This window comes from Lagopus muta, chromosome 5, assembly GCF_023343835.1.
Source record: "Lagopus muta isolate bLagMut1 chromosome 5, bLagMut1 primary, whole genome shotgun sequence".
Taxonomy (NCBI): Eukaryota; Metazoa; Chordata; class Aves; order Galliformes; family Phasianidae; genus Lagopus; species Lagopus muta.
The window spans coordinates 18,744,274-18,758,197 of NC_064437.1; the positions used below are offsets into that span (position 1 = coordinate 18,744,274).

Consider the following 13,924-nt stretch of genomic DNA (forward strand, 5'->3'; position numbering starts at 1 on the left):
AGCAGCACGCTGCCAGAGCTGGGGTTGGGGCGCCGTGCTGGGTGTGACTGACGGGTCGGTGTGGTACATGAAGGGCACTTACATTACATTTCGGGTAGCCGGCGCTCCGAAGGTCGCCTGGTGGCCTTCCGCTGTCCCCGAGCAGGAAATAGTTTAGTCTGTCACGTCCTTGGTCACGGGCTCCTTTGCGTAAGCCGCTTGTGCGAGCGTGCTGCGCGAGCCTTCCCGCTGACGCGCGCCCCTACCTACGGGAAGGAGCGCCGGAACGGGATAAAAGGACGGTGCTGCGCGCCTCCAAAGGCGAAGTACTTCATTTAAATTAAAAAAGAAAAACAACAAAAAGAACGCGCAGATGACCCGCTCTTCAGACTCGTCCGTTGCCAACTCGTTCCCACCGCGGCGCAGCTCCTCAGGCACGCGCACGGCTGCGGGGCGGCTCGGCGCTGCGGCCGCTCGGAGAGGCGCGTGGGGGGGGCGGCGCCGCGAGCCGAGCGGGAGCGCGCGTGGGAGCGGCGTCCGGCGCTGCACGGCCCTGCGGAGCTGCGGCGACCCGACTGTACGGCCCGGTAAGCACCGCGGGGGGGCTGGGAGGTCGGTGCTGTTTCTCCGGCTGGCTGGTTTTGGTGTTTATCTGCTTGTTCCTTAATTTTTTCGCGGCCTGAAAATATTTTTGGCTTCAACGTATTGTTTTTCTCACCGCAAGTAAATAAACAAAAGCCCTGAACCAAAACCAATGCCACTCGATTCGGGAATAAATGAATATCTCCTGAAAGGTAAAAATGTGCAGTTTCTGTGGCACGTTAGCTGTTACCGATCAGATAACGCCGTGCTGGCACGTGGCCGGTACGGAGCTGGCGAGGTTCGCTGCGGCGAAGCTGCGCCGACTCCTCCGGGCTGAGCTCCGGGCGCAGCGCGGGACGCTCCTGCTGGGGCTGCTGAAGAAACGGTGCTTAAACGGAGCCTTGCTCTGAACTCGGGAGCAAGCGCAGTGCTTAAAGATAAGCGTAGCGCTGCGGTAACTTCTGTAACGCCGACGTTAGGAACGTCATGGCTACTGAGAAATTGGCTTTGATTGTGTCACGTGTGGCATTATTTACTGAATGGGTGACGCCAGGTGTGAAAGACAGCGATTAAAACGTGCAGTGCTCATTTAATATTCTCCCTATTCTTTTTACTATTCTCTTTACAAGCTAATTTTTGGTTGTTAGCGTTTGTGTTATTTTGGAGAATAACAGTTGGGTTTTGTACTGCAGACTCGAGCTGAGCGGGGAACCGGGTGTGGGCAGCGAAGTGGGAAGTGATGCCTTGAGTGGGATCAGCTCCCTCCGTGCTCTCTGAATTGCAGTCAGCTCTGCTCTCCTTTCCACCGGCAATGCGGACCTTTTGAATTGTAGAAAAGAGACGTTTTGAAGCTAGAGCGTTCCGAGTGTGCTGGAGATTTCAGCATGGCCCTTGTCTTAGTGTGCTGAAGCTGGAGCAGCTGTAAGTCTTATTTCAAAGAAATGAGTCCCTGTATTTTGTCTTCTCCTTAAGCGCTAGGCCTGATGCTGTTTGAGTCAAAATACGTTGTTCTGACTGCCATGTGTAATTTATCTGACACTTGATTTTCTTATTTACTTTGAGCAACCAAAGGCGTGGATCTATTTCCCTCCTGGTAATACTCAGTGGCTATTTTGTTGGTTACAATTTAGGTGTGCTCAAGCAGAAAACATGAAAGCACAGAGCTGTGAACTTACGACCTGGTTGTTTTGTGTAAAAGTGTAGCAACACTGTTGTGATCAGGATGTGCTCTGATGTAGAAAACAACAAAAATATCAAAGCATGTGGCAAGGGGATAAAATCCTGCTCAAAAACCCTATAACAAAACTGTGACTGGGACATATTTCTGCAAGCATACACCACCAATCTGGTAAATGGCATTTCTCATCAGAGAAGACCAAACTTTCCTGGCGTATTTTCAGTTAATGTATGCACTGGGACAAAGGAAACAACACAGAACTGCTTATGGCTGGAACTTACCTGCATACTCTACCAAAGAACTGTAAATAAACAATTCATTTACAAGCAGCAGATCAAGCTAAATTTCTTGATCTGAAATAACTCTGGCTGCCTGCAGGGTACAGTGACAGCTGATAGCAAGAAGATATTTTGTGCTTGAATGTGCTCCAAAGAGTGCAGCTCTGCTGAGAGCTGTGTATCTTCCTTTCCGTGAAATAAGAATATGAGAGAGAAAGGTGGGTTTTTTTTGGTTGGTTGCTTGGTTGATTTTTTTTTTTGTTTGCTTGTTATTTTTGTTTGGTTTTTTTAGAGATAGTATAAGATTTTTTTTATTAAATGTTGTTTAGGTATCTTATATTGTTGTAGGTCAAAGTTTTCAGGGGTGTATTCTCAAATGTGTATTAAATTAGGAAAAAAAGCATGCGGCAACCCAGAGGGCCACGTGTTCATGTTTAAGCATTCACTGAAGTGTTTGGTTTCCACGTGGAAGTGATCAGGAATCTCCTTACTCCCTCCTTGCCTTAAATTGTTTCTGAGTTGCATGGTAACTCAGTCATGGCTTGAAGAACTGATTGAGCACCTGAGGAAAGGACCTGTGCCTGAGAGCACAGGTGAAGGCAGTTCACATGTGCAACGGTAAGGGGGTGGAGCCTGGCTGCACCTCTCTTAAGCCTCATTTAAGGGCTGACTGCCACTGTGGAAGGAGCTCTTTCTGGAGATTCCTCCTTTGTGGAGTTCTCTCTTATGAACGTAGATCTTCCAAAATGGGTGAGCAGTCCTTTTTCTTTCCTTTCTATCCTTTCTAACATCTTTCTATTGCTTTAGAACCTCTGTTATTAAACCTCTTGTATCACCTTTCCATCGTGTTGAACTTTTGGATTGCTATGTTTGGTGAACCAGTCATGCTAAAAATGTTGAAATGTCCTTTCTATGGAGTGTCTTTAAATGGGGAGAACATTACCCCCCTAGAGAAAACTATATCAGGACGCATCCCAGGATTTCTGGGATCACCATATCACAAGCTTGTGGTCATACCTGACAAATGGGGTCCCCTGCAGGTTTGTGGAAATGTTTCTTCCCCATCCCACATAGCAGATAATTTCCGTGGATTAGATAAAGACATTGTGATCACAAAAGAGCGACAGCTAGATGCATCCACCGTGACATGGGCATTATTAAATGCATTAAATTAATCAGAACTTTCAAATAACACATTAGAGAACGAAAATTAATTGCTACGTGGTAATATTGAGAAGTTAGAACAGCAGCTTGGTATGTTAATGGGAAAGAAATCAAGCTTGACTTTCCCTATAAAGCAAGTCCTGAATGTTACATTAAAAAATACCCAGGCTCAATGGACCTAGACTATTCAAAAGGTAAAGTTTCAAGATCTCATCTCAGAGCTCCACCTGAGAAGGACTGCTTTGAGATCCAACCTATAATAACACAAAAAAGAACAAAGAAAGCATGAGACAGACTGGCAGGGGTGCCCCTGACGAATGGCCCACTGCTCCAACTCATCTGTGTGTGACAGCCCACCCCTAAACAGCATCTGAATTAATGTGCTTAGTACAGCCTAGGGAAAGTATACCAACTTAGCTTTTAAGATGATGGGACTTGGGGGCAGAAAGTGGTGTAGTTAATGGACCAGAAATTTCTAAACTGACATTTATCACCTCACACCATGCCCTTAGACTGAGATTATATGTCACCATACAACACCAGGACCAAAATCATTTGTTAGTAGATTGGTTAATGGCAGCATGCTGTGTTACTTGGCCTGATAAGGCCGATGTTCCATTGCATATGGGCTTATGGCCTCTAGCGAGGACCTTCAAATATATATCTGTGAATTGGTCACGAGGGATGCAGTACACAAGGAGACGTTTGAAAGCCCAGATTTGGCAAAGTTGTCAGCGAGGGTGAGGGATTTGATTTTACAACCAGCCCCCTCCCACTTTTATGGGCGGGATGCTTTAGTATCTGTATTGAACCCCTGTGGTCTCGGAGGCCATCGACCAACAGGCTGTCCAGTTGGCAGCCGATCTGGGGGAGACACAGCAGCTAAGAGCGTAATGTTAGGGCTGTAGAAGCTGAGGTACTCCCAGTCGTTAAGACCAGGAAGGCTTCCCCACGGACACCCCGATCGGGCCCCATACGGGTGTCCCAAAAACAAATATTCATTGATCTTACGTGGGCTGGGGTACCCCTGCCAAGATTGACCAGCAGCCTAATCATACTTTATTTCAATTATGGAAACAGTTATGAAACGATCAGAAATTTCAAAGTACTCTTAAGAGTGCAGGGTTACAAATAATTTAACAAATACCAACAAGAACTTGGAACCTAGAGGACTTTGTGGTCCCTAATAGGGGGGAAAAGTCTCCTCAGATGACTTGAGCTACAATACCAGCGCCACCTGAGGAAAAAGACCTGGCTGTCAGGTGGTTTATGGCGTGACAGGGAATGTTAGTTCTCCTGTAACGAGGGCCTCCAAACCGGACTGGAGGCTTTATGTCAAATTAATGATTTCTTGGTCCTGAAGAAGTGTACAACAGGTTATGGCATTGGTTGACATGAGCGTGGAAACTTCAGTCATTTGTGGTGATGTGACTAAATTCCAAGGAAACAGAGTAAGGATCAGAGGTTTGGGGGGACAGACTATTCCTGTCACCTAAATGTGGTTGAAATCGAGGGTTGGGCATCTCCCACCCCAGGAATATAAAGTGTCTGTTGCCCCACTCCCAGAGCGCGTCTTGAGCGTAGATACGCTGTGGGGTATGACGCTCCAGACAACTGGAGAAACTCAAAAATATCTGGGTTTTCTTGGCAACTCTAAGGAACTTACCTCTCAAGTCCTTTCTAAATAAGCACAGTGGGAAAAAAAGATACCTTACAAGAGTAAATAGTGATACAGAATACTATATAATAAAATATAAAATGAAATGCTAATTTGAGTCCACGTAAGCTATTCCCTTCCCAGTTGTGGTTGGTTTCAGCTTTGTACTATTAGAAATCCGTTGCACACTGGAGACGGCTTATATCAGACAATATTTAAATTTTATCTTCAGAAAAATGAAGTTACCATTAAACATGTGAAATTGATACTAAATCAAAGAAATCGATGCATAGAAACTTAGCAGCAAAGTTTTATTACCACTGAGTCCTTTTTAGCAGCTCTGGGAAGCACTGGGGATATTTGCACTGTAAGTGCTTCGAAGATTACGTGATTCAGACTTAATTATATTTCCACAGATAGTATATATTCATCAATTATACGTGAGACAGTTAATATATACGTGCCTATCTCAGGTAGTGATTTGTGCAGTTTCCAGTCTTCTATTCCATGGTCTTGTTTAGTGTCCTTTTAGCATCGTGACGGTCCAACCCGACAGCCTTTTACTTCATTCGGTGATCTTCCTTGCTCGTCTCTTAGATTAACTTTCTTCATTGACGTATGCTCAGTAGGAGAATGCCTATTATAAGTGAACTGTAGGTACCAAAATTGTAACATTTGCTCACTCGGCTTGTTTCTGGACTTGTCCCTGGATAGAGATAAGTTTGGCAACCTGTCTTTTATGATGCATAGTGATTAATGATGTATACTGGGGTGTTAACCTGTCTTTTAGCTATGTATATAAGATAAGGAGGATAGAGGGGAGCATCTTGATATCTGCCTGTTGCATCTCAACCCAATCCCAGAGTGAAACAATTCAGCCTTGCATGGAGGTCCTGGCTTTCATTATTGTGTTTCATTCGCTGAGGGTCTCTTGTCAAAATAGAACAGCCTTACAACATGCTTTCTAGTCCATAATTCGTTCACTACTGAATTCACATTCATAACTGGTTGCAACATGTAAAAGCTATTATGGTTTTGCAAGCAGGAATTGATCACATATGGCAACGATTCAACAACTATATTTCTAAAAATTCACTATTAAAATTTTTGATATTTCTACTTCTTCAAATCAGCTATTTCTAAAAATGTATTACAAAATATATTGTGGCCTACTTCTTTAAATCAGTATGGCTTAGGCAAAACCAGTTTTCAAACAGAATTAAAAGTAAAAATAAAAACGATGCCAGAGTTTACCACTGAAAAGTAAATGTCTGTTTTGTAATGTGCACTTTACCCTCTTACAGGAAAATAAATATGCTGCAAGAAGAGCTTAGCTGATCACAGAACACACCATGGGCGTCTATTTTCTTGCATTCATTGTGGGGCTTTGCTGGGCACAGTACAATCCCAACACTCAGCCCGGGAGGACGTCTATCGTGCATCTCTTTGAATGGCGCTGGGCCGATATTGCTCTGGAGTGTGAGCGCTATTTAGCTCCTAATGGGTTTGGAGGAGTTCAGGTATGTATATTCCTATCCGTATGTAGTGAGATTGCTTCGTAGATGAATGCTTCTCAGATTAAAATGTTCAGTTCACCCAAGGACAGATGATAAGGAAGAAAAATAGAGATTGTTAATTGTAAATGCTGACGGGTATATTCCTCAGGTGCTGTCATTTAAGAGTAAATTTGTTTAATCACTCCAAAGCACGCGTTTTGCTCTCTATGCTATTACGTTTGGATGAATTAGAATTCCTTACTGCTGACTAAATCTTTTTTTATTGTTTTGAATAATGTACGTTTATCTGCTTGATGTTATATAAATCAAGGGAAGTCCCTTAAGAACTAGACAAACAGTCTACTAGAAGGTATGATTTACAAAAAGCGTTCCTGAAGAGAGTACCAGAGTGGTGAAGGTTAGAAATAAATGGATAAGCACAAAAGGCTGCTAACTGGGTTCACCCGGACTGCCAGGTTTCTCTCTGTAAAGCACGTCAGAGCGAGTCATTAAAAGACCATGCTTGGCAGGAACTTGGGTGAGCAAGCGGAAATGAACCGAGCACAAGTTCTGGTGGAGGTGTGGTGATGAGAATCTGTGACGTCTGAAGAACAGACGCGTGCTCCTGTGGAACTAGTAGCGCTGTATTGACGGGGTATTATGGCTGGAGAGCAGCCAGTTATTAAACTGCTTCAGTTTGTTTGATCAGTGAGAGAATGCTGCAAAAGTCTGCTAATTTCCGGTAGCCCAAGAACTTGAGAACTGGCCTGAGTGAGAAATGTCACGTAATTTTAAAATAATGCAACCTTCTTTCCAGACACATGGATCTAATCGATTTTAAACTGATTTCTCAGACTGAAAATATATATTTGGATATCTTTTCAATCCATACTGTGGCAGGATCTCAGAATGAAAGGTTTTTTCAGATGCAGACTTGCATGTAAAGTCCAATGAATTTTAGTGGAGCGATGTTACCAAATATTCTGCAGTCTGTTCCTTCCTGGTTTTGGGCTTTCTCCACTGTCCTGATCCATCGTGTTTTACATGATTCTTTTGATCCATGAGGTCAGCATTCTCAAAAATGATTAGGATCTGTCGATATCCATGGACATCATTTTTAGAGAATGTTTTTAACTACTGAATGTCTGGGCCTAAGTCTTTTAATTGTAGCCTGCTACAGTTTAAGTACAGTATACTAAGGATCTTTGTAGGTTATGTATTGCAATCAGTTTTCATTAAAGGGACTGATCTGTTTTTTGTTTTTCACGTTCTTGTTCTAACAATACTGTGAAAACATATCGAAAACATTACTGGTACCATCTTATTCACAGATTTCGCCTCCAAATGAAAATCTTGTCATTGCTGATCCCTCACGTCCATGGTGGGAAAGATACCAGCCAGTCAGCTACAAACTCTGCACGCGATCGGGAAACGAAACTGAATTTAGAGACATGGTGGCCAGGTGCAACAATGTTGGTGTAAGCGCGTAGAAAACATTCTGGTGTTAGCAGAAAGGATTAGTGAAAGGATATAGACACCGGGTAATTTAGAAGGTGTGGTAGCAGCGGACTAAAGATTTTTTTCAGTTCACTGAGGTGCGTGTTGTATCGCCGTTGCTGTAAATAAAAGTATCTTACAATGTTGGGGGAGGAGGCCAGCGGAAGTAGAGAGATATGGCGGGAGACAAGAGGAAGAGAATGTTATTCAGATAGTGGTGCTGTGGGAAGGAATGTTCTTAAATTGAAATTCGAGTATTATTCTCTAGGTATATGTTTATGCAGATGCAGTAATAAACCACATGTGTGGAAGTAATGCTGGTACTGGCAATCATTCTACTTGTGGAAGCTATTTCAATGCTGAGAAGGAAGATTTTCCAGCTGTGCCATATTCTGCCTGGGATTTTAATGATGCTAAATGTAAATCCAGAAGTGGAGACATTGAGGATTATCAAGATGCACCTCAGGTAAACTTAATAACACATTTTTATATCTGTGTGTTCTTGGGCTATTCTTTGTTCCTCTTTACTGACAGATGTTGTATAGAAGAATAAAACTGAGCTCACAGAAAGCCATCCTAATTGATGATAATAGAGGATAGCATTACTGACATGAATTCCGCTTCTTTATCCAGAGCTAGGGGATAGTTCTACTTGAGGCAGTTTAGGCGTGCTTTCAGATTTAAGTTATGTGCTTAGGTACTTTATAAAGACAGTTTTACAGATCATAAGATCTATTTAGGAATTCTTTTGTTTACTACGTTTTTTAAAAAGTAGGAGTTACTGTTTACCTCTTGCTCTAATTTGGAAGTTTTATTTGGTCTCAATTTCAGAAGAAAGAGATTAGCATTTCTTAATGCAATTTTATAAATAACTGGGTGTTTTTGTTCTCGTTTTCGTTGTTTTCTGTTTGTTTGTTTGTTTGTTTACAACAGTGTCTTCTGCCTTTCCAGTGTACTTTATTATTCCTGAATCTAAGTTTAGGGTCGAAGGTGGTTGAAGAAACTGCAGGAGGCTGGGAGGCATTGAACATCCCTGTAGTCTTGAGCAGCTCCAAAGGATCATCTGTATTGCCGGTTCTTTAGTACAGGTTGCAACGTAGGCTGATGAACCTCACTGTCTCCAGACAGATGTACGCATAGCTATGGAAATCCAGCATGAAATTTACTGAATACACATTGAATATACAGAAATGCTTCTCTGAACTATTAGTTTGATGAAAATCTATGCCTATCATTTTTTATTTACAGGAAATCAAAGCAGAAAGGGTGTGAGAAAACAAGTTGTTTTTTTTTTTGTATGTCTTTATAGTTCAGTATACTTCCGAGTTTTGAAGTATCATTTCTAGAAATCCTTCCTGTATCACAGAATTAATGAGTGCACTTGAAATAGTAATGAATCTGCACGTTAATATACTGGAGCAAAAATAATATATCTTTGCCCTAATCCAGCATTAAGAAATTAATTAAGGTTTTAGTATTTGCCTCTCTGATACGTTCCTTTATCACTTACCCACGTGTTGGGCAATTGAGGATTTCTTAAATGCTCTTTATAAAAAACTGTCCAAAACAACTGTGTGTGTTACCGTCGAAGGTGTAAGATGTGCACTGTGAATGATGACTAGTGAGGGTTTTCTTTTGGCATTATAATGTAGACAGAGAAATTCAAAGAGAAGTATGCAGAATAATCTGTTTAGTTTACTATGGAAAAATGTTTAATTTTAGAATTTTTATACAGGTCCGAAACTGCCGCTTAGTCAGTCTTCTTGATTTGGCCCTGGAAAAGAACTACGTGCGCTCCAAAATTGCAGAGTACATGAATTACCTCATTGACATCGGTGTAGCCGGGTTCCGGATTGATGCCGCCAAGCATATGTGGCCAGGGGATGTGAAGGCAATTTTGGATGAGCTGAAAGATCTAAATACGAAATGGTTTCCTGCAGGAGCTAAGCCTTTCATTTATCAGGAAGTAATCTTTATTTTCTTAATTTAACTTTATGTGCTTGTTTATATAGCAGCAGCATACGCTCAGTTTAGCAACTTAAGGGTGTTTTGCTTCTGATAGTTCTGAGTACCCTTCAGCTTCGATATAAAATGATGTCAATGTTTAATAATCATAATTTTAAATATCTAATGTGACTGCAAGTCCTTGTTGACATGAAAAATGCGTCAATTGTTTCGGACCTCCTGGCGCTAATTAACTGGGAAATTTCATTTGGGATGTAATTTACAGCACTGAAGTAAATGTAAAAATTGAGTTGATTTAAAAAAAAAAAATTAAATTCTGAATTTTAAATTCCGAGTGCTTAAATTGTAACAGAAGGTATAAATGATGATGATGGTCTGAAACCGCATAGGCAGCATGATTTGGGCAATCCCAGTTTTTTTTTTAATTGTGTTAGAGTAACTAATAGTAGTATGAAGAGCTAAGGTAAAGGTCTGTCCATAAATCTTATTAAAAGTGTGTGACCTATAAGATCTAATGCCACTAGTGAAATGTTGCTTAGCTACATTAAGTAAACAAGAAATGGGCTTGCCTGAAATTCTGTGTGCTGAAATCAGAGGCATTGGTGAAAGATGAATGTTTATACTGCCTAGGCTGTAATAATACAGTACTGATTCGTCACAGAAAGGAAACTGAGGAAGAAAATGAGAAAAAGCTCACAGTTATGCTGAGAGCATAAAAAAGGCTAAAATGCAATTTTGAAAGGAAATGAAGTAATATTCTTATCTCGCACACTGACTTTTCCTTAAAACAATGTCTAGGACAGTGTTTTTTACCCATTTGTGTTTTAGCAGCAAGGAATGTTCTTTTATGTACCAGGTAATTGACATGGGAGGAGAGCCAATCACAGGCAGTCAATACTTTGAAAATGGCCGAGTGACAGAGTTCAAGTACGGTGCAAAACTGGGGACGGTGATCCGCAAGTGGGATGGAGAGAAGATGGCCTACTTAAAGTAAGGGCGAACGTCCCGCGACCAATGTGAGATAAGCTGGATGCGTGACATGAGGGGGGAGAATCAAGTCCTTGTGTTTTTCTCTAGGAACTGGGGAGAAGGCTGGGGCTTTGTGCCTTCTGACAGAGCCCTGGTCTTTGTGGATAACCACGACAACCAGCGGGGGCACGGGGCAGGCGGAGCTTCCATTCTTACCTTCTGGGATTCCAGGTGAGGAATGGCGGTGTCTGGATGATGACGCTTACTATTCTCTTTTTTGGTCTGTCGCTTCTTTGGCATCGTTTCTCTTACATGTTCTGTTACGTTTTTTGTCCAACAGGCTTTATAAAATGGCAGTTGGTTTCATGCTTGCTCATCCGTACGGGTTCACGCGGGTGATGTCAAGTTATCGTTGGCCAAGATATTTTGAGAACGGAGAGGTGAGTTTGTAGTGCTGAAGATTCTGGCGTATCAAACATAGATGATTTCTCTGTCCTGTGCCGGATCTGCCAGATGGACTTTGGAACCCGAATTTATCTTCTCTCTCGGGATACTCTCTGTGCATTTTCCAGTAAGGACTTTAAAAAGTTTTTTTTTTCATTTAAGGATGTCAACGACTGGGTTGGACCACCGAGTAACTCGGATGGATCGACGAAGTCCGTGACAATCAATGCAGACTCTACCTGCGGCAACGACTGGGTCTGTGAACATCGCTGGCGACAAATAAGGTGGGAGGAAAACGTAGGAAAAGCAGTGACTCTTGGGTCACGCGCCTCGTGGCCGTAGAAATCCTGCAGCTACAGCTCTTGTTTGCATTTTCAGGAACATGGTTGTCTTCCGTAACGTGGTAGACGGTCAGCCTTTCTCAAACTGGTGGGACAATGATAGCAATCAAGTAGCTTTCGGTCGTGGCAACAGAGGCTTCATTGTCTTTAATAATGATAACTGGTGAGTTGGTGGGATAGACTGTGTCCCTGGAGAGAAGTGCAGCTCCTCAGCCGCGACTCTGAAAGAGCTTATGTGCTAGGAAGAGGGATTGTCCTTCACATGGAGCACAGAAAAGTGAATGGGGAATGTCACAAGTGAGGGTGAGGTGTCTGATGTGAGTGTGTGAAGATGTAAGAACTACTTCTTAGCATTTTAAACATTCTATTTCTGTGGTCTCCCTTGTGTATTTTGTGATTTCCAGGACAGCTACGTATGAGTTCACAGTAGAGAAGACGAGGCTGTGAGCAGGATACGGCCCGGGGGTCTAAGCATTAGCAGCTTAAGTTCTGGTGGTTATGGGCAGAGAGGGTAGTTTATCACTTCCCTCATCTGGCCCTAGCCAATGTAGTTGGTGCCAATGCAACCGTAATGGTGTGAATGATCCCAGTTAGGGGGTTAATTACTTCTGTTTAACCGCATGCATCCTGCTGTAGGAGCTGCCTGTACGCTTTGATTTTCTCCTGTCCTTTCCGGACAGCGAGACCAACCGCTACAGCCTGAGCTAGATTCACACGGTTGCGTTCTAGTTGTGAGGGGCTACAAAGGGAGTTTAGAGAAACGGGGCCCTCAGACCGAGAAATCCCTTGCGATGCGTCATCCTCACAAGTAGCGGAATTGCATCGGGCTCAGCAGTCCTTTGCCTGCTTTGAAATTCCTCTTTTGAAAGCCATGCTTTAAGCAGTGTACTTTTTGCATAGGTATATGAACGTCGATTTGCAAACGGGGCTGCCTGCCGGTACCTACTGCGATGTTATTTCTGGAGATAAGGAAGGCAGTGCGTGTACTGGAAAGCAGGTGTATGTTTCTTCGGATGGAATGGCCAATTTCCAGATTAGTAACACTGACGAAGATCCATTTGTTGCAATTCACGTTGATGCTAAGTTATAATTTTTTTTATTTTTTTTATTTTTTGCTGCTGTGTGGAAGATGAAGAGCTTGACTCAACATTGTTGAAAGTCGACTTGCTGGTAATAAGGTGCTGGGAAAGAGAGATGGACAGAGTAAACGGGTGTTTTGTTGCTAGCTATAAGCTAAGCTCTGTGCTGTTACGAAGACTTGTTATGACTTGCTTTCTAGCCAATGGATTGTTAGTCTAAATGTATACTGAACGTGCGTGTTGGAATACAAAAGGCTTGCTTAGGAAAATAAAAGTGAATCTTCCTTGCACGAGAATAGTGTGTTGTGTTGCTAACTTGTGACACTGTTGCTGTGTATGTATACTGTTTGTGCCAGGCTTGTTTCCCCGATGTTGGGTGATTCTCTGTAACCCTTGAAAATAAATGTCAACGGAAATGAAGACCAAAGATTTTCACCCCTCGGTATTCTGGATCATAGCATTATCATGCAACTAGCAGCAAAAGCATTGGTAGCCTTTAAGGCAATACAGCACTGTTTTTCTGAACTCACAGAATCGCAAGAGTAAAGAAGGAATAGGAGGGGAAGAATCCAAGTACATGTTGAATTTGGAACATTGTATTTCCAAGGCTGATGCATACTGTGGAGCAGACACTTTGCTGTAGTCAGCCAGAAGCGTTGCGTCATGTGACGTTGGCAGTGAACGCTAAGACAATGCGGTAAGAATGCCTGAGGATAGGTTTTGGTCAAGCCACGTTTGCGTGTCCAGCAGATGATGTAGTGTTTCTTCCTCAGAGCACAGCAGTTGTCCTAGTCTTGTTTGCTAAGCAATTCAACCGAAAGGCATAGACATGTCTCCAAAGTACCTTTTCTAGCAAATGATTGACTTCAGCTAAGCATCCTGCAGTACTCAGTCCTTTTCTCCCTGCTTTTGATAAGAGAATGTTTGCCATCTTCTGCAGTTTCAGCAGCGTGAAGAAATGAAATGTCTTTGTTAGAGGGTTTTTTCTTGCTGATCAGCTGCAATATTGCGAATACCGTAGACCAATTTTAACGTGCCCTTTGTTAATAAAGGAATCTTAAGGCTTTGCACTGATTTTGAGAGAAAAGATGTGTTCTTAAAAATGAAATGATTGCTGTAGAGCTCAGATTTTAGCAGTGTCCTATTCAATAATGAAGCCGCATCAACTTGTTCTTTAGCAGCAAGTTATGGAAACAAAGCGTGAGAGAAGTAAGTGGAAGCGGAACTGCTGCAACTGTCAGTAGGTAATGTATCTGTGATGTTATATATGTCTGTGTGAAAGCACAGTTGGAACAA

The 13,924-nt window shown here is 42.5% G+C and overlaps 2 protein-coding genes across 4 annotated transcripts in view; both read left to right on the forward strand.

Annotated features, from left to right (window-relative positions):
* Window positions 1-13,924, forward strand: part of RNPC3 (RNA binding region (RNP1, RRM) containing 3) — a 165,017-nt gene that overhangs the window by 14,614 nt on the left and 136,479 nt on the right. The gene's annotated exons all lie outside the window — the stretch shown is intronic.
* Window positions 435-12,924, forward strand: LOC125693460 (pancreatic alpha-amylase-like). Of its 3 annotated transcripts, none has more exons than XM_048945462.1 (12): window positions 435-566; window positions 1,254-1,482; window positions 6,142-6,357; window positions 7,665-7,811; window positions 8,099-8,296; window positions 9,566-9,796; window positions 10,652-10,785; window positions 10,873-10,995; window positions 11,105-11,204; window positions 11,371-11,492; window positions 11,587-11,712; window positions 12,450-12,924. In XM_048945462.1, the coding sequence occupies exons 3-12, from the start codon at window positions 6,190-6,192 to the stop codon at window positions 12,637-12,639; spliced, it is 1,539 nt and encodes a 512-aa protein (XP_048801419.1). In that variant the 5' UTR covers window positions 435-566; window positions 1,254-1,482; window positions 6,142-6,189; the 3' UTR covers window positions 12,640-12,924. The 3 variants fall into 3 exon arrangements, with proteins under 3 accessions (XP_048801419.1, XP_048801422.1, XP_048801420.1); XM_048945465.1 differs by having other exon boundaries at window positions 12,679-12,924; XM_048945463.1 differs by lacking the exon at window positions 1,254-1,482 and having other exon boundaries at window positions 456-566.

Coding starts and splice junctions, on each gene's coding strand:
- LOC125693460 (XM_048945462.1), top strand. CDS start 6,190: ATGGGCGTCTATTTTCTTGCATTCATTGTGGGGCTTTGCTGGGCACAG. Junction 6,358..7,664: donor ATGGGTTTGGAGGAGTTCAG/GTATGTATATTC, acceptor TCTTATTCACAG/ATTTCGCCTCCAAATGAAAA. Junction 7,812..8,098: donor CCAGGTGCAACAATGTTGGT/GTAAGCGCGTAG, acceptor ATTATTCTCTAG/GTATATGTTTATGCAGATGC.